Raw genomic sequence first — 20,000 nt, 5'->3', positions numbered from 1 at the left:
ACAATGACCCAACACCCCTCCAGGCTGTGTAATTGCTATTTGACCAAGAAGGAGAGTGATGGAGTGCTGCATCAGATGACCTGTCCTCCACAATCACGCAACCTCAACCCAAATGAGATTTTTTAATTTTAAATTAACACTATTTTGGTTACTACATGATTGCATATGTGTTATTTCATAGTGTTGATGTCTTCACTATTATTCTACAATGTAGAAAATAGTAAAAAATTAAGAAAAACCCTTGAATGAGTTGGTGTGTCCAAACTTTTGACTGGTNAGAGGTCACGATCAGATGAGCTCCTGCATTTTTCATCATTTTCTTAAAAAAAGATAGATTTCGAGTTAGATAAACTTGGATTTTTTGTCAAGAACACATACAGGATGTTACCCTCTACAACATAACCTTCACTTCAAATCAAAACTCAAAACCTATAACCTGCTTTTGGACGGAATTACGGAATCACCTGGAAGGTTCACATCTACCAATGATTATTATTCTATACAGCAAATTCTCTGGAAAACAACAGAAACCTGAAAACACCACCCAACCTGGAACTGAGTGAGTAATGTTTAGTCTGAAACTATATTCTATTTCCAAAAGCCAAGAAGAAAAATACATGACATTACTTTATAAGGACTGAATGCTAACATAATTCTGCCAAGCTTGATACAGCTTCAACTAGCACTTACGTGTCAAGTGTCAAAGCCCATTAGAGGTGTCAAAGCCCATTAGCCCAACAATGGCAGGAGAGTCGAATAGTCTACCCCAACCAAATGGAGAGGCCTTAGAAGCTGACTCCCGCTGTTCAGAGGTAATTAAAATACAGTACCCTGTGTATGTAAAGAATGATAAGGCAAGAAAAGATCACCAAATGAAGCTCCTTATGGAAAATCAAGAGACACTTTTTGCTGACTATTACAAAAATGGGAACATCAGCAACCTTATCTTCCACACAAACCATCCCCTGGCATGGCACAGTGCTATATTAGCACACTACCCCTCTGTTAAGAGAGGGGGGGTTAACGAGGGGTGGAAACTCAGGATACTTGACAACGAGGACTCTGAGTCAGCTAATATAAATCTCTATAAGTCTGGAACAGTAATGGTACAGGGCAACCCCAAACAGTTTCAGCTGGACTTTCACCTAATCAAAGAATTAGCCCAGCAGGAGAAGCTCTCCCTTGATAAAGATACCCCCACCCCAAGCGGGTCAGACCAGAACTCTTCATCATATAACCCCACAGACGAGCAACCCTCAGCAGACAGTCAACCTCCCAGTACAGAGTACTTCTCCCTCATTGAAATGAAGGATAAATTCACCCAGCTGGAGGTAAGGCAGGTTGAGCTGGAACAGCAGGTGATTACACTCCAGTCAGCACAGACCCAGACAACAGTCCAGCACAACACCCCCTTAACCAGACCAGGAGAGCTGGAGGTGGAGAGAGACATATCTGCACTCTGGACAGCGGTGAGACAACTACAACAGGAGAAATAGCAGGAGCAGAACAGAGCACTAGAGGAGTGGAGCAGACTGCTGGAGGAGAGGGAGAGGGGGATGGAGGAGAGGTGGAGGGGGATGGCATGTGACAGAGAACAACCCACTAGGGAGGTGGCCATCCCCACAGAGACGCCAGCAGAACAGCCCACCTCAGCACCCGACAAAAGTCTCGACACCACAGCAGAACAGTCCACACCAGACCCTGACCATAGAGTCGACATCACAGCAGAACAGACAAAATAAAAACCCCAAGCCCAGCAGCTCTCACCCCCTCTGAGCACCCCCCCTGTCAGCCACCCTGATAGCCCTCCTGACAACCCCCCCACACCCACTGAGGACAAACACAAGACACAGATAGTTCTCCTTATGGACTCAAATGGGAAATATATAGAAGAAAAAAACCTTTTTCCCAAACACAGTGTGTCTAAACTCTGGTGTCCAAACACCCAGCGCGCCCTAGACCTTCTGTCTGAGGACAAACTAGGCTCACCCAGCCACATAATAATACACACAGGCACAAACGACCTGAGAGCACAGCAGGAAAGGGTGGCCACAGCACTGAAGGGAGTGATTGAAAAAGCTTCTTCTACTTTCCCCAACGCACAAGTGGTTATCTCCACCCTGCTACCACGAAAAGACTTCCAACCTGCTACAATACAGCGGGTAAACGCAAGCATTTCCCGTGACTGTGCCTCAAAACCAAATGTTTTCCTGGCCCACCACTCCACCCTGGACTTGAACAGCCTCTATGACCAGGTCCACCTCTACAAGGCAGCAGTGCCCACCTTTGCCCGGACTCTAAAGGACATCGCTCTCAAACGCAGCCCCAACACTTCACACAGGAGCAACAGATCAAGAGACAACCCACCCAGACCAGCGAGACACCCTCCAAGACCTGCAGGACCCCTCCCTGGACCTACACATAGAGGACCCACGCCAAGAGGACTTACATCCAGACCACAGGACCCCCAGACACTTCCACACCCCCACCCCAACCAATCAACACCCCCCCACATCAACCATGCCCACACCCCATTTAGGCCCCCTCAGATCAGACCTATGCCACTCCTGCCTACCCCATGCACCCCACCCCCGCAAAGAGGGCATCAACATGGAAGTCACACATACGCCCAGGTAGTGAGCGGGCAAACAGGCCCAACCCCCACTCTTACACTCGCCCAAGCCAACGGCATGTACCAGATGCTCAGCAGGCTCTGCTCACTTACTGGCCTGAGGCCAAACCACGACCAACAACATTGGACACTTTATGGAACAAAAAGCCTTCACTATATCATCCTGGAATATCCAAGGCCTGAGGTCATCTGCCATTTGCAATGTCTTTATTGTTTTGAAACTTCTGTATGTGTAATGTTTACTGTTATTTTTATTGTTTATTTCACTTTTGTATGTTATCTACCTCACTTGCTTTGGCAATGTTAACACATGTTTCCCATGCCAATAAAGCCCCTTGAATTGAATTGAATTGAGAGAGAGAGATACACAGAGAGACAGAGATAGAGAGAGAGAGAGAGAGAGAGAGAGAGAGAGAGAGAGAGAGAGAGAGAGAGAGAGAGAGAGAGAGAGAGAGAGAGGCTGGCACTCACCTTTGACTATCTGCTTGGCGCAGGTGTTGTACACCTGTTCCTGTGTAGTGTTGGTGGGGAACACCCGGTCAAACACATAGGACTTCCCCTGTGAAGCCAAGACCCACACAGAGTCAGTCAATACATCACACACAAACACAGACAGACACGCACACAGAGACCCAGAGTCGGTCAATAACAAACACAGAGACACACACAGCCCTTTACAGTCTCTGACTCTGTGAGCGTCTCAAATGTGACCCTGTTCCATACATAGTGCACTACTTTTGATATGGCTTGAAAGTAGTGCACTATATAGGGAATAGGGTGCCATAGGGCTCTGGTCTAAAGTAGTGCACTATATAGGGAATAGGGTTCTATAGGGCTCTGGTCTAAAGTAGTGCACTAAATAGGGAATAGGGTGCCATTTGGGATGCTCACGGAGAAAAACACATCCCTGAACACGTTCCCTGATGTTGGATGCGTCTCAAATGGTTGTCTCTTCCCTATATAGTGCACTACTTTAGACCAGAGCCCTATGGCACCCTATTCCCTATATAGTGCACTACTTTCAAGCCATATCCAAAATAGTGCACTATACATGGTACTGTACAGGGTGCAGTTTGGGACAAAGACAAAACACAGCCCTTAGCACGATCTGACGCTAAGGCTCTATTCAATCCATTCAGCGTTACAGCGTGATTGAAATTTAAAGACAATGTTCCCTCGTTAGCAGAGACTGCGTTCACGGTGAACGCTACATATGTCGACTCAATGGGAAAACTACCTTTACATTTCTGTCACGCAATCGGTTATCCTTCAGCAATAGAGCTGTCAGTCAATACATCACCAAATCCACTGTCAACAACACTACTCTGTGCAAAGTGTGTGTGTGTGTGTGTGTGTGTGTGTGTGTGTGTGTGTGTGTGTGTGTGTGTGTGTGTGTGTGTGTGTGTGTGTGTGTGTGTGTGTGTGTGTGTGTGTGTGTGTGTGTGTGTGTGTGTGTGTGTGTGTGTGTGTGTGTGTGTGTGTGTGTGTCTGACTCACTGCAAGGTGTTCCCTGCGATTACCCATCCTTTAAAAGGTCCAATGCAGCTGTTTGTACCTCAATATCAAATAATTTCTGGGTAACAATTAAGTGCCTTACTGTGATTGTTTTCAATTAAAATGGTCAAAAATAAACTGAAATAGCTTCTTAGCGAGGAGCAATATCTCAAGCTGTCTGTGAGTGGACTGAGTGGGGAGGGAAAATGGAAAACGAGTTGTTATCGGCAGAGAGGTTTGGAACTAGGGATGTGGCGATCGCGACATTTTGTCGGTCACGGTTATTGTCATGCCAATAGCGGACTGTTTCACGGTTATTGACCGCTAATTAACATAATCACGTTTAGCATCTTGAGGACTCCACTCATACAAACCACTGATTCCCACCTTTGGACTTCTACATTAAAAAAAGGTAATACATTAATTTAATATACACCATCACAATTATTATTGTAATTAATAATAATTAATAAGGTTGGATTCCAAGAACACAGGATGAGATGTTACTATCCTTTGTGCAAGCACTTCCAAGAGTTCATGAACAGTGAGACTGGTGAAATTTGGGGAGCGCATCGTCAGTAGTGTACCTTTGGTTCCTAGGGTGTTTCGACCTTTCACACTATACACCCTCCCCAAAGGCGGCCAGCGACAGGGTGATCAATCCTACGCTTGCGTCCCATTCCCAATTAGTCATAGGAGTTGCCTTGTTGTTGATAGCCAACATCCCATGGGACTATGCATGGCAGGGGCGTCTTCCTCCCTGAGTCAAGCATTGTTGACCGCATACCTCCTGGCCCTCTCACTTCGGGGCCCAGCTGGGGTCTTTCCTCTTCATCGAGAGCCATTGACTGCTGCCTTCTGCCACCTCTGATACAGCTTTGATTGCCGAACGCTGGCTCTGGCCCTTAATTCCCAGGTCTCTAAGCAGTCTGGTTGTAGATGTCGCCACAAAACCTCTGCAGCCCACCTCCACTGGTCGGACTTCTGTGTTCCAGCCATGATGCCGTGCTTCGGCAGCTAGATCGGCATAGCGCAGATGTTTCCGCTCATAAGCCTCATCTACTGAGTCCTCCCAGGGTACTGTGAGCTCAATGATGAAGACCTTCTTGAGCGAATGGGACCAGAGCACCATGTCAGGTCTTAGGGTGGTGGTTGCGATCTCCGGAGGAAACACAAGTTGCCGGCCAATGTCAGCTAGCATTTTCCAGTCGCGGGCCAAGCGCAGCTGGTCTCGCTCTAATGGTGTAGAGCCGCTCTTCGGTGGTTTAGCCCCTTCGCGGACAAAGGTCGTCCGTAAGGGTTGTGATGCTGCTGGGGGTGGTAGGGAGTTGGTGGCAGCTCGCTTGTCCTCCAGGGCGGACGCAAGGTTTTTAAGGACTTGGTTGTGACGCCAAGTGTAGCGTCCTTGGGTGAGGCTTGTTTTACACCCTGTGAGAATGTGCCTGAGGTTGGCTGGCATGGAACAGAGGGCACAGTCCGGATCTTCACCATACCATTGGTGAAGATTAACTGGTGTTGGAAGGACGTCATATGTTGCTCTGATGGAAAAGCTCAACCGCCTCGCTTCCATGGCCCACAGATCCTTCCAGCTGATCTTCCTCTTCTCCACACTGTCCCATCGAGTCCACTAATTATTATTATTATTTATTTATTTTTATTTTTAAATGTTATTTTACTAGGCAAGAAGTCAGTGAAGAACAAATTCTTATTTTCAATGACGGCCTAGGAACAGTGGGTTAACTGTCTTGTTCAGGGGCAGAACGACAGATTTTTAACGTCGTCAGCTTCGGGGCTTTCGATCTTACAACCGGCTAACGGTAAGCCGCCCTGCACAATCAACGAACCAACAGCATCGTCTAACAGCAGATACCAGACTCATGGACGTTCAGAGCATAGCATCAGGTAACCAGCCCATCCAGCATGCATAGTAATACAGTCATCACTCAAAAGTGAATCCTAGAAATGTGGAGTATAGACTGGCTAGACCAATCATGTACCAAAAACATCTTCAATCTACATATCTGTTTTTTTAAAATGTTTTTCTGACGTGCGTAATATTCGGTACAGGCTATTATGCTGTGTATGGTATAACGGTACAATCATTATTTTATAAATCAGTGGGGTTTTTTTCGGGCTTGAGCTCATATATAGGCATAAATTCTAATATGCATATGAGTGTTTTGAATGAATCATCACCTTAGAAAGCAGCTGTCCATTTCATTGTGTTAAGGCTTAGAAACAACATCCACAACGACCACGTTTTCCACTCAGTTTCAACCTGCTGTTGACCTTCGTTCTTTCACATCAATCACAGTGAAATGAGTTTTAAAAGTAGGATACTGTTTTCAATGATAAGTGTTTTGATGTGATTTTCCATTGCGTTTATGTCAGAGTGGTTAGAGGGACGATAGAGTGCTGAGTACCAGGCAGTTAGCGACCTGACAGTCGTTAGCGAGTTGGGGACTACTAATACCTGTCTAGAGAGCACAAGAGGAGATTAGCGTGGAATTTTTGAATCTGAATTTGAATTTGAATCATAATAGAAAACGACTCAAGTAAAAGTGAAAGTCACCCAGTAAAATAGTACTTGACTAAAAGTGTTTGGTACAAATCATTTCACATTCCTTATATTAAACAACCCAAACTGCACTATATTATTGTTTAAAGAATATATATTGATAGCCATGTTTTGCTTGTCAGCACTCTTATTGACATTGCGTGTGTGTTTGAGTGTGTTTTATGACTGAGTGTGTGTGTGTGTTTCTGAGTGTGTATTATGACTGAGTGTGTGTGTGTGTTTCTGAGTGTGTATTATGACTGAGTGTGTGTGTTTGAGTGTGTATTATGACTGAGTGTGTGTGTTTCTGAGTGTGTTTTATGACTGAGTGTGTGTGTTTGAGTGTGTATTATGACTGAGTGTGTGTGTTTGAGTGTGTATTATGACTGAGTGTGTGTGTGTGTTTCTAAGTGTGTTTTATGACTGAGTGTGTGTGTTTCTGAGTGTGTTTTATGACTGAGTGTGTGTGTTTCTGAGTGTGTATTATGACATTGCGTGTGTGTTTCAAAGTGTGTATTGAGAGTGTGTATTGAAAGTGTGTATTGAGTGTATGCAGAGCGTTGTTTAGAGAGTGGTGTTACTGAGTGGCTATAGAGAGTGGTGTTACTGAGTGGCTATAGAGAGTGGTGTTACTGAGTGGCTATAGAGAGTGGTGTTACTGAGTGGCTATAGAGAGTGGTGTTACTGAGTGGCTATAGAGAGTGGTGTTACTGAGTGGCTATAGAGAGTGGTGTTACTGAGTGGCTATAGAGAGTGGTGTTACTGAGTGGCTATAGAGAGTGGTGTTACTGAGTGGCTATAGAGAGTGGTGTTACTGAGTGGCTATAGAGAGTGGTGTTACTGAGTGGCTATAGAGAGTGGTGTTACTGAGTGGCTATAGAGAGTGGTGTTACTGAGTGGCTATAGAGAGTGGTGTTACTGAGTGGCTATAGAGAGTGGTGTTACTGAGTGGCTATAGAGAGTGGTGTCACTGAGTGGCTATAGAGAGTGGTGTCACTGAGTGGCTATAGAGAGTGGTGTTACTGAGTGGCTATAGAGAGTGGTGTTACTGAGTGGCTATAGAGAGTGGTGTTACTGAGTGGCTATAGAGAGTGGTGTTACTGAGTGGCTATAGAGAGTGGTGTTACTGAGTGGCTATAGAGAGTGGTGTCACTGAGTGGCTATAGAGAGTGGTGTTACTGAGTGGCTATAGAGAGTGGTGTTACTGAGTGGCTATAGAGAGTGGTGTTACTGAGTGGCTATAGAGAGTGGTGTTACTGAGTGGCTATAGAGTGTGGTGTTACTGAGTGGCTATAGAGAGTGGTGTTACTGAGTGGCTATAGAGAGTGGTGTTACTGAGTGGCTATAGAGAGTGGTGTTACTGAGTGGCTATAGAGAGTGGTGTTACTGAGTGGCTATAGAGAGTGGTGTTACTGAGTGGCTATAGAGAGTGGTGTTACTGAGTGGCTATAGAGAGTGGTGTTACTGAGTGGCTATAGAGAGTGGTGTTACTGAGTGGCTATAGAGAGTGGTGTTACTGAGTGGCTATAGAGAGTGGTGTTACTGAGTGGCTATAGAGAGTGGTGTTACTGAGTGGCTATAGAGAGTGGTGTTACTGAGTGGCTATAGAGAGTGGTGTTACTGAGTGGCTATAGAGAGTGGTGTTACTGAGTGGCTATAGAGAGTGGTGTTACTGAGTGGCTATAGAGAGTGGTGTTACTGAGTGGCTATAGAGAGTGGTGTTACTGAGTGGCTATAGAGAGTGGTGTTACTGAGTGGCTATAGAGAGTGGTGTTACTGAGTGGCTATAGAGAGTGGTGTTACTGAGTGGCTATAGAGAGTGGTGTTACTGAGTGGCTATAGAGAGTGGTGTTTTGATTAGGTCCAGCTACCAACCCCTAGAGAGGATCACATCACAGGCCAACCCATTAGACTGATACGTATATCATACTGGCTCCAGTATGGGAGGAAGAGGAAGGGGGAGATACAGAGAGAGAGGGGTGGGGGAGTACAGAGAGAGAGAAGGGGAGATACAGAGAGAGGAGGGGAGATACAGAGAGAGGAGGGGAGATACAGAGAGAGGAGGGGAGATACAGAGAGAGAGAGGGGGAGAAACAGAGCGAGAAGGGGAGATACAGAGAGAAAGGGGGAGAAACAGAGAGAGAGGGTGGAGAAACAGAGCGAGAGGGGGGAGAAACAGAGCGAGAGAGGGAGATACAGAGAGAGAAGTGGGAGATACAGAGAGACAAGGGGAGATACAGAGAGAAAGGGGGGAGATAAAGAGAGAGATAGAAGGAGAGATACAGAGAGAAAGGGGAGATACAGAGAGAAAGGGGGGAGATACAGAGAGAGAGGGGGGAGATACAGAGAGAAAGGGGGGAGATACAGAGAGAGAAGGGGGAGATACAGAGAGAGAAGGGGAGATACAGAGAGAAAGGGGGGAGATAAAGAGAGAGATAGAAGGGGAGATACAGAGAGAGAGGGTAGAGATACAGAGACAAAGGGGGGAGATAAAGAGAGAGATATAGGGGGAGATACAGAGAGAGATAGAAGGGGAGATACAGGGAGAGAGGGTAGAGATACAGAGAGAAAGGGGGGAGATAAAGAGAGAGATAGAGGGGGAGATACAGAGAGAGATAGAAGGGGAGATACAGAGAGAGAGGGTAAAGATACAGAGAGAAAGGGGGGAGATAAAGAGAGAGAAAGGGGGGAGATACAGAGAGAGATAGAAGGGGAGATACAGAGAGAGAGAGGGTAGAGATAAAGAGAGAGATAGAGGGGGAGATACAGAGAGAGATAGAAGGGGAGATACATAGAGAGAGAGGGTAGAGATACAGAGAGAGAGGCGGAGATACAGAGAAAGAGGGGGGAGACACAGAGAGAGATAGAGGAAGATAGGAAGGGTGAGAGAGTAAATTGTCTCGAAGCAGCAGGCGGAAAGCCAATCTGGTTCCTGATTTAATCAGACCTCTGTGTTTGAGCCAGGGATGGAGGGATGGAGGGAGGATTAATGGAGGGATGGAGGGAGGATTAATGGAGGGATGGAGCGAGGATTAATGGAGGGATGGAGATTGGAAAGACACTGCAGTGAAAATCTCCATAATGAAACAGACCTCAGACACCAATGTGCCCCCTCCTCTCCTGCTATTAGCCAGCAAAGACTCTCTCAATTCAATTCAAGGTGCTTTATTGGCATGGGAAACATATGTTAACATTGTCAAAGCAAGTGAAATAGATAATACACTAAACATTACACTCACAGAAGTTCCAAAAGAATAAAGACATTACAAATGGCATATTATGTATATATTCTCTCCGTCTCCGTCTCCCTCTCCGTCTCCGTCTCCGTCTCCCTCTCCCTCTCCCTCTCCCTCTCCCTGTCTCTGTCTCTGTCTCTGTGTCTGTCTGTCTGTCTGTCTGTCTGTCTCTGTCTGTCTGTCTGTCTGTCTGTCTGTCTGTCTGTCTGTCTGTCTGTCTCTCTCTCAATTCAATTCAATTCAAGGGGCTTTATTGGCATGGGAAACATGTGTTAACATTGCCAAAACAAGTGAGGTAGATAATATAGAAAAGTGAAATAAACAATAAAAATTAAACAGTAAACATTACACATACAGAAGTTTCAAAACAATAAAGACATTACAAATGTCATATTATATATATACAGTGTTGTAACAATGTACAAATGGTTAAAGTACACAAGGGAAAATAAATAATCATAAATATGGGTTGTATTTACAATGGTGTTTGTTCTTCACTGGTTGACCTTTTCTTGTGGCAACAGGTCACAAATCTTGCTGCTGTGATGGAACACTGTGGTATTTCACCCAGTAGATATGGGAGTTTATCAAAATTGGATTTGTTTTCGAATTCTTTGTGGATCTGTGTAATCTGAGGGAAATATGTCTCTCTAATATGGTCATACATTGGGCAGGAGGTTAGGAAGTGCAGCTCAGTTTCCACCTCATTTTGTGGGCAGTGAGCACATAGCCTGTCTTCTCTTGAGAGCCATGTCTGGCTACGGCGGCCTTTCTCAATAGCAAGGCTATGCTCACTGAGTCTGTACATAGTCAAAGCTTTCCTTAAATTTGGTTCAGTCACAGTGGTCAGGTATTCTGCCACTGTGTACTCTCTGTTTAGGGCCAAATAGCATTCTAGCATTCTTGCTCTGTTTTTTGTTAATTCTTTCCAATGTGTCAAGTAATTATCTTTTTGTTTTCTCATGATTTGGTTGGGTCTAATTGTGCTGTTGTCCTGGGGCTCTGTGGGGTGTGTTTGTGTTTGTGAACAGAGGCCTAGAACCAGCTTGCTTAGGGGACTCTTCTCCAGGTTCATCTCTCTGTAGGTGATGGCTTTGTTATGGAAGGTTTGGGAATCGCTTCCTTTTAGGTGGTTGTAGAATTTAACGTCTCTTTTCTGGATTTTGATAATTAGTGGGTATCGGCCTAATTCTGCTCTGCATGCATTATTTGGTGTTCTACGTTGTACACAGAGGATATTTTTGCAGAATGCTGCATGCAGTCTCAATTTGGTGTTTGTCCCATTTTGTGAAGTCTTGGTTGGTGAGCGGACCCCAGACCTCACAACCATAAAGGGCTCTATGACTGATTCAAGTATTTTTAGCCAGATCCTAATTGGTATGTTGAAATGTATGTTCCTTTTGATGGCATAGAATGCCCTTCTTGCCTTATCTCTCAGATCGTTCACAGCTTTTGTGGAAGTTACCTGTGGCGCTGATGTTTGGGCTGAGGTATGTATAGTTTTTTGTGTGCTCTAGGGCAACAGTGTCTAGATGGAATTTGTGGTCCTGGCACCTGGACCTTTTTTGGAACACCATTATTTTGGTCTTACTGAGATTTACTGTCAGGGCCCAGGTCTGACAGAATCTGTGCAGAAGACCTAGGTGCTGCTGTAGGCCCTCCTTGGTTGGTGACAGAAGTACCATATCATCAGCAAACAGTAGACATTTGACTTCGGATTCTAGTAGGGTGAGACCGCGCCAATTCGTTGATATATATGTTGAAGAGGGTGGGGCTTAAGCTGCATCCCTGTCTCACCCCACGACCCTGTGTGAAGAAAGGTGTGTGTTTTTTGCCAATTTTAACCGCACACTTGTTGTTTGTGTACATGGATTTTATAATGTCGTATGTTTTACCCCCAACACCACTTTCCATCAATTTGTATAGCAGACACTCATGCCAAATTGAGTCGAAGGCTTTTTTGAAATCAACAAAGCATGAGAAGACTTTGCCTTTGTTTTGGTTTGTTTGGTTGTCAATTAGGGTGTGTAGGGTGAATACATGGTCTGTTGAACGGTAATTTGGTAAAAAGCCAATTTGACATTTGCTCAGTACATTGTTTTCATTGAGGAAATGTACGAGTCTGCTGTTAATGATAATGCAGAGTATTTTCCCAAGGTTACTGTTGACGCATATTCCACAGTAGTTATTGGGGTCAAATTTGTCTCCACTTTGTGGATTGGGGTGATCAGTCCTTGGTTCCAAATATTGGGGAAGATGCCAGAGCTAAGGACGATGTTAAAGAGTTTTAGTATAGCCAATTGGAATTTGTTGTCTGTATATTTGATCATTTCATTAACCTGTTTGGGCTGCAGGGGCAGTATTGAGTAGCCAGATAAAAGGTGCCCATTTCAAACGGCCTCGTATTCAATTCTTGCTCGTACAATATGCATATTATTATTACTATTGGATAGAAAACACTCTCTAGTTTCTAAAACCGTTTGAATTATATCTGTGAGTAAAACAGAACTCATTTGGCACAAACTTCCTGACCAGGAAGTGGAAAGTCTGAAAACTATGCTCTCTTCTAGGTCCTGCCTATAAATGAGCATGATACGTATTAGTATACATGCACGTCATACACCTTCCCCTGGATGTCAAGAGGCGGTGAGAGAAGAAATGGGGTGTTTATCTTGGTCTGAAGTGGAATAACAGCTCTTGGAATGACGTGTCACCCATTTCCTGTTTTCAGGAAGGCGCGAGAAGGAACCTGGATTTGCCTTCTGATAAGCTGCCGTTATGGACGACTAATATCTCCGGCTTTGATTTTATTTGATACATGTGATCATATCATCGTAAAGTATGTTTTTTCAATATAGTTTAATCAGATTATTGAAATTTTTTCGGGAGTTTTGCCGTGTTCCGTTCTCTTCCGTTTGTTGACATGGAGAGATTCGTGCCACTTGGCTAGTGTGCTTGCTAAATCGAGAGGGAAAGAGGCCGTTCTAAATCCAAACAACGATTGTTCTTGACAAAGGACACCTTGTACAACATTCTGATGGAAGATCAGCAAAAGTAGGAAACATTTTATGATGCTATTTCATATATCTGTCGTACGTGTGAACTAGTCGTCGGCGCCCAGCTTTTGGGTACTCTAGCTATACCGAAGCTGTATGTCGTAATGAAGTTATTTTTAGAATTCTAACACGGCGATTTCATTAAGAACTAATGGATCTATCATTTCCTATACAACATGTATTTTTTAGTTATGTTTTTGAATAGCTATTTGGTCAGAATATGTGTGTCAGAAAAAGTGTCAGAAAAAAATCTGCACGTTGTGGGAAAAAGTAGCTAAGTTAGCACAATGTATAACCATTGATTTCAGCTCTAAATATGCACATTTTCGAACAAAACATAAGTGTATGAATAACCTGATGTTATAGGGCTGTCATCTGATGAAGAATTTCAAGGTTAGTCAAAAATTATTTTACTGGTTTGTCACGATCGCTAACTTTTACTGCTGGGAAATGGCTTGTGTTTCTGGCTATTGTGGTAAGCTAATATAACGCTATAATGTGTTTTCGCTGTAAAACACTTAATAAATCGGAAATATTGGCTGGAATCACAAGATGCCTGTCTTTCATTTGCTGTACACTATGTATTTTTCAGAAATGTTTTATGATGAGTAATTAGTTATTTGACGTTGGTGTCTGTAATTATTATGGCTGCTTTCGGTGTAATTTCTGATTGTAGCTGCAATGTAAACTATGATTTATACCTGAAATATGCAAATTTTTCGAGCAAAGCATAGATTTATTGTATAACATGTTATAAGACTGTCATCTGATGAAGTTGTTTCTTGGTTAGTTTGGTTGGTTCTTGGTTAGTTAGGTTGGCTTTGTGCATGCTATCTGTGCTGTGAAAAATGTCTGTCCTTTTTTGTATTTGGTGGTGAGCTAACATAAATATACGTGCTGTTTTCGCTGTAAAACATTTTAAAAATCGGACATGTTGGCTGGATTCACAAGATGTGTACCTTTAATTTGCTGTATTGGACTTGTTAATGTGTGAAAGTTAAATATTTCTAAAAAATATATTTTGAATTTCGCACCCTGCACTTGAAGTGGCTGTTGTCATATTGTGGGCGGCCTCGGGCTTGCAGACAGAATTAAGGATACCATCAACACCACAGGCCTTTTTGGGTTGGAGGGTTTTAATTTTGTCCTGTAACTCATTCAAGGTAATTGGAGAATCCAGTGGGTTCTGGTAGTCTTTAATAGTTGATTCTAAGATTTGTATTTGATCATGTATATGTTTTTGATCTTTATTCTTTGTTATATAGCCAAAAGATTGGTGAAGTGGTTTACCCATACATCTCCATTTTGGATAGATAATTCTTCGTGTTGTTGTTTGTTTAGTGTTTTCCAATTTTCCCAGAATTGGTTAGAGTCTATGGATTCTTCAATTACATTCAGTTGATTTCTGACGTGCTGTTCCTTCTTTTTCTGTAGTGTATTTCTGTATTGTTTAAGTGATTCACCATAGTGAAGGCGTAGACTCAGGTTTTCCGGGTTTCTATGTTTTTGGTTGGACAGGTTTCTCAATTTCTTTCTTAGATTTTTGCATTCTTCGTCAAACCATTTGTCATTGTTGTTCATTTTCTTCGGTTTTCTATTTGAGATTTTTAGATTTGATAGAGCTGAGAGGTCAAATATACTGTTAAGATTTTCTACTGCCAAGTTTACACCTTCACTATTGCAGTGGAACGTTTTACGGTGAGTGCGGCCTGACTCCATCAGTTTACATGTCCAGGAATCAGAGCAATAGGCTGCTGGGTGCTACCATTCTCCCAGTGGGGTTTTCAGATCACCACATAACCATGGCTCGGCTGTCTATTTCACCAGGGCCCCGGCAGGCATCCTATTGGAAGTTTAATGTAAAGCTCTTACAAGATGCCACTTTTTGCTCAGGTTTCCAGACTCTTTGGGAAAGGTGGGGGCAGCGAAGAGAGGAGTATGTCTCTGAATCAATGTTGGGATGTGGGGAAAGTCCAAATTGGTGTTTTCTGTCAACAGTACAGAGCTCTCTCATCCTCAGAGGCTAGGAGAGTATTGGGGGAACTCGAGCGTAGTATTAGTGAGATGGAGGTAGAGATGGTGGGGCAAGGCAATGTAGGCCTCCAGGCTGATTTATCTGAATTACATAGGGACCTGGGCAGTTTTTTCCAGGTTAAAGCAAAGGGAGCACTTGTAAGAGCTAGGTTCTCCATGCTCAAGGAGATGGATGCTCCCAGCTCCTTCTTCTTTGGTTTGGAAAGACAGAGCGGTGAAGCCAAGGGTATGCATTGTCTGTGGCTGTCTGATGGGCGGGTGACCTCTGTGGTGGGGGAGATGCGTGATCAGACTGTGGAGTTTTATACTGAGTTTTATAGGGCAGAACTGTGTGATCCTATGTGTGCTCGGATTTTGTTTGCAGAACTTCCTAAGCTCTCTCTGGCACAGAGAGATGAAATGGACATTCCCCTGTTGTCCCATGAACTGGCAGAGTCCGTAACCCAGATGTCCCCCGGCCGTGCACCGGGGATCGATGGATTCCCAGCGGCGTTTTATACAAATTCTGGGAAATAATTAGACTGGACTTCTTTTGCGTGTTGCGTGAGTGTGTCGTGGTAGGAGAATTGCCGATGAGCTCCTGTCAGGCGGCTCTGATTCTCCTACCCAAAAATGCGGACATGTGTGAACTTAAGAAGTGGAGGCATTGCTCTGTGCGGACTACAAGATATTTGCCAAGGTCCTCGCTAACAGACTGAAGTCTGTCGAGTTGTCGAGAGTTTGTAATGTGATCTTTAGACTGGTCTCTTTAGAGCAAGAGAAGGCTTTGATAGAGCTTGGATATCTGTTTAATGTCATGTCTGTTTTGGGATTTGGGGAAAGGTTTTTGACCTGTGTGAAGATGTTGTATGCTGGGGTGTCATGTATGGTCAAAGTGGGAGGGGTGCTCAGTAGGCCCGTCTGGGTGAGACGGGGCATTAGACAAGAATGCCCTCTATCAGGGCAGTTATATACACTAGCCATTGGGCCTTTTTTGGGCCTGCTACGTAGGAGACTGCAGGGAGTGTGCTAGACAGCCATGGGTGTGTTGACAGGCACAGCAGTGTCAGCGTATGCAGATGACACTTCTGTGATGGTCAGGGTATGCAGGCACTAGAAACTAGTCTGAAGGTGTATGAGGGAGCTTCGTCAGCTAAGGTAAACTGGGGCAAGAGCAAAGCTCTGTTATGGTGGGATAGGGCCCCTCTGCTTCCAGGGGGTTTGCAGTGGGGTTGTGAAGGGCTTAAAATGTTGGGTGTGTACCTGGGCTTGGCGAGGTGGGTCAGGAAGAACTGGGAGGGGCTGTCACAGGCAGTGGTGTCAAGACTGGCCAGGATGAGGTGGCTCCTGTCCCAAGTGTCATATAGAGGGAGGGTGCTGATAATCAACAACCTGGTGGCATCTTCCCTTTGGCATAAAATGTCTGTCCTCAACCCCCCCGCCGGTCTGCTTGCAGACCTGCAACGCAAGCTGGTGGACTTCTTTTGGTCGGGCCATCACTGGCTGAGGGCGGCAGTGTTGTACATGTCCGTCCACGAAGGAGGACAGGGCCTGGTGGAACTGGAGAGCAGGGTGGCTGCATTCTAACTAAAGGTGGAGCAGAGACTGGTGTACCATACTGATGTTGGCTGGAGGGAACCAGCATGCGCGCTGCTGAGGAGAGCTGGCGAATTAGGGTTGGACCGGCAGCTGTTCCTCATGAAGCTGGAGAGGCTGAGTACAGCAGGTCTCTCTGATTTTTACTCTGCAGTGCTGAGGGCCTGGCAGCTGCTAAGGCCAACATGAGATGGGGTTGTGGAGCCTGGGCTGTGGGTGTGGGAGGAGCCTATCTTCCACAATCCAGCCATCCTTTTGAGTTTGGTTAAATCGGCCACCCTGCAGAAGCGATTCATGGCAGCGGGTTTACTAAGGCTGGGTGACCTGCGGATGCTGGGGGAGGAAGGGTGGAAAACCCCGGAAGACCTGGCACATCAATGGCAGGGGGTATGTGGGGCGGAGAGTATGGTGGGTTTTAGATGGAGGGGGCTCTACAAACCCCCAGTACCAAAGAGGTCAGGGGACCTCCAGTGGAGGGTTCTATATGGAGCCCTGGCCACTAACAGCTGGTTGGCACGGGTCGACCCGGGACAGCTGGTTGGCACAGGTCGACCCGGGACAGCTGGTTGGCACGGGTCGACCCGGGACAGCTGGTTGGCACAGGTCGACCCGGGAGTCGGACAGGGGTGTCCTTCCTGTGTCATAAGTGAAACTGTGCATCGTGTTTTCTGGTTAAGGCCATTCATGTATTTGTTGGAATGTCTGTGTGAGAGGTTGTGTTGTTTGTTGAATTGTTTGTCTGCTCAGGGAAAGTTGTCTATTTGGCTAACAAGCAGGAACAGGGTCAAAGGTGGGGGGATAACAGAACCTTTACTATTATTTAATAGGATGGTCTCTCCTCTCCTCTCCTCTCCTCTCCTCTCCTACCCTCTCCTACCCTTTGCTCTTATTTTCTCTCCACTTATCTATTTGTGTGTTAGACTAGTTATGATGGTTAGACTGGTTATGCTGGTTAGACTGGTTATGCTGGTTAGACTGGTTATGCTGGTTAGACTGGTTTCACAAGTTAGAAAGGTTAGACTGGTTATGATGGTTAGACTGGTTATGCTGGTTAGACTGGTTATGCTGGTTAGACTGGTTTCACAAGTTAGAAAGGTTAGACTGGTTATGCTGGTTAGACTAGTTAGACTGGTTATGATGGTTAGACTGGTTAGACTGGTTATGCTGGTTAGACTGGTTAGACTGGTTTCACAAGTTAGAAAGGTTAGACTGGTTAGACTGGTTATGCTGGTTAGACTAGTTAGACTGGTTATGCTGGTTAGACTGGTTAGACTGGTTATGATGGTTAGACTAGTTACACAAGTTATAATGACTAGACTGGTTCCGCTGGTTAGACTAGTCAGACTGGTTAGACTGGTTATGATGGTTAGACTAGTTAGACTGGTTATGATGGTTAGACTGGTTAGACTGGTTTCGATGGTTAGACTGGTGTGTACTCTCATATCTACTGACTCACTGTCTGGCAGACAATATCTACTGACTCACTGTCTGGCAGACAATATCTACTGACTCACTGTCTGGCAGACAATATCTACTGACTCACTGTCTGGCAGACAATATCTACTGACTCACTGTCTGGCAGACAATATCTACTGACTTACTGTCTGGCAGACAATATCTACTGACTTACTGTCTGGCAGACAATATCTACTGACTCACTGTCTGGCAGACAATATCTACTGACTCACTGTCTGGCAGACAATATCTACTGACTCACTGTCTGGCAGACAATATCTACTGACTCACTGTCTGGCAGACAATATCTACTGACTCACTGTCTGGCAGACAATATCTACTGACTCACTGTCTGGCAGACAATATCTACTGACTTACTGTCTGGCAGACAATATCTACTGACTCACTGTCTGGCAGACAATATCTACTGACTCACTGTCTGGCAGACAATATCTACTGACTTACTGTCTGGCAGACAATATCTACTGACTTACTGTCTGGCAGACAATATCTACTGACTTACTGTCTGGCAGACAATATCTACTGACTTACTGTCTGGCAGACAATATCTACTGACTCACTGTCTGGCAGACAATATCTACTGACTTACTGTCTGGCAGACAATATCTACTGACTCACTGTCTGGCAGACAATATCTACTGACTCACTGTCTGGCAGACAATATCTACTGACTTACTGTCTGGCAGACAATATCTACTGACTCACTGTCTGGCAGACAATATCTACTGACTCACTGTCTGGCAGACAATATCTACTGACTCACTGTCTGGCAGACAATATCTACTGACTTACTGTCTGGCAGACAATATCTACTGACTCACTGTCTGGCAGACAATATCTACTGACTCACTGTCTGGCAGACAATATCTACTGACTCACTGTCTGGCAGACAATATCTACTGACTCACTGTCTGGCAGACAATATCTACTGACTTACTGTCTGGCAGACAATATCTACTGACTTACTGTCTGGCAGACAATATCTACTGACTTACTGTCTGGCAGACAATATCTACTGACTTACTGTCTGGCAGACAATATCTACTGACTCACTGTCTGGCAGACAATATCTACTGACTTACTGTCTGGCAGACAATATCTACTGACTCACTGTCTGGCAGACAATATCTACTGACTCACTGTCTGGCAGACAATATCTACTGACTCACTGTCTGGCAGACAATATCTACTGACTCACTGTCTGGCAGACAATATCTACTGACTCACTGTCTGGCAGACAATATCTACTGACTCACTGTCTGGCAGACAATATCTACTGACTCACTGTCTGGCAGACAATATATACTGACTCACTGTCTGGCAGACAATATCTACTGACTTACTGTCTGGCAAACAATATCTACTGACTCACTGTCTGGCAGACAATATCTACTGACTCACTGTCTGGCAGACAATATCTACTGACTTACTGTCTGGCAGACAATATCTACTGACTCACTGTCTGGCAGACAATATCTACTGACTCACTGTCTGGCAGACAATATCTACTGACTTACTGTCTGGCAGACAATATCTACTGACCCACTGTCTGGCAGACAATATCTACTGACTCACTGTCTGGCAGACAATATCTACTGACTTACTGTCTGGCAAACAATATCTACTGACTCACTGTCTGGCAGACAATATCTACTGACTTTTTTTTTTTTTTTTTTTTTTTTTTTTTTTACCGTTATTTTACCAGGTAAGTTGACTGAGAACACGTTCTCATTTGCAGCAACGACCTGGGGAATAGTTACAGGGGAGAGGAGGGGGATGAATGAGCCAATTGTAAACTGGGGATTATTAGTTGACCATGATGGTTTGAGGGCCAGATTGGGAATTTAGCCAGGACACCGGGGTTAACACCCCTACTCTTACGATAAGTGCCATGGGATCTTTAATGACCTCAGAGAGTCAGGACACCCGTTTAACGTCCC

General features: G+C 44.8%; 1 protein-coding gene across 1 annotated transcript in view; it reads right to left on the bottom strand.

The window, feature by feature from the left end:
* The window catches only part of LOC129851595 (kinesin heavy chain-like), a 153,956-nt gene that overhangs the window by 84,430 nt on the left and 49,526 nt on the right, over positions 1 to 20,000 (bottom strand). The window contains exon 2 of the mRNA XM_055918205.1: positions 3,104 to 3,191. Coding sequence (XP_055774180.1) covers positions 3,104 to 3,191 — 88 coding nt within the window. The remainder of the gene's footprint in view (positions 1 to 3,103; positions 3,192 to 20,000) is intronic.

The sequence above is a fragment of the Salvelinus fontinalis genome, chromosome 3 (genome assembly GCF_029448725.1).
Source record: "Salvelinus fontinalis isolate EN_2023a chromosome 3, ASM2944872v1, whole genome shotgun sequence".
Lineage (NCBI taxonomy): Eukaryota > Metazoa > Chordata > Actinopteri > Salmoniformes > Salmonidae > Salvelinus > Salvelinus fontinalis.
This window is presented reverse-complemented; position numbering and strand designations above follow the sequence as displayed.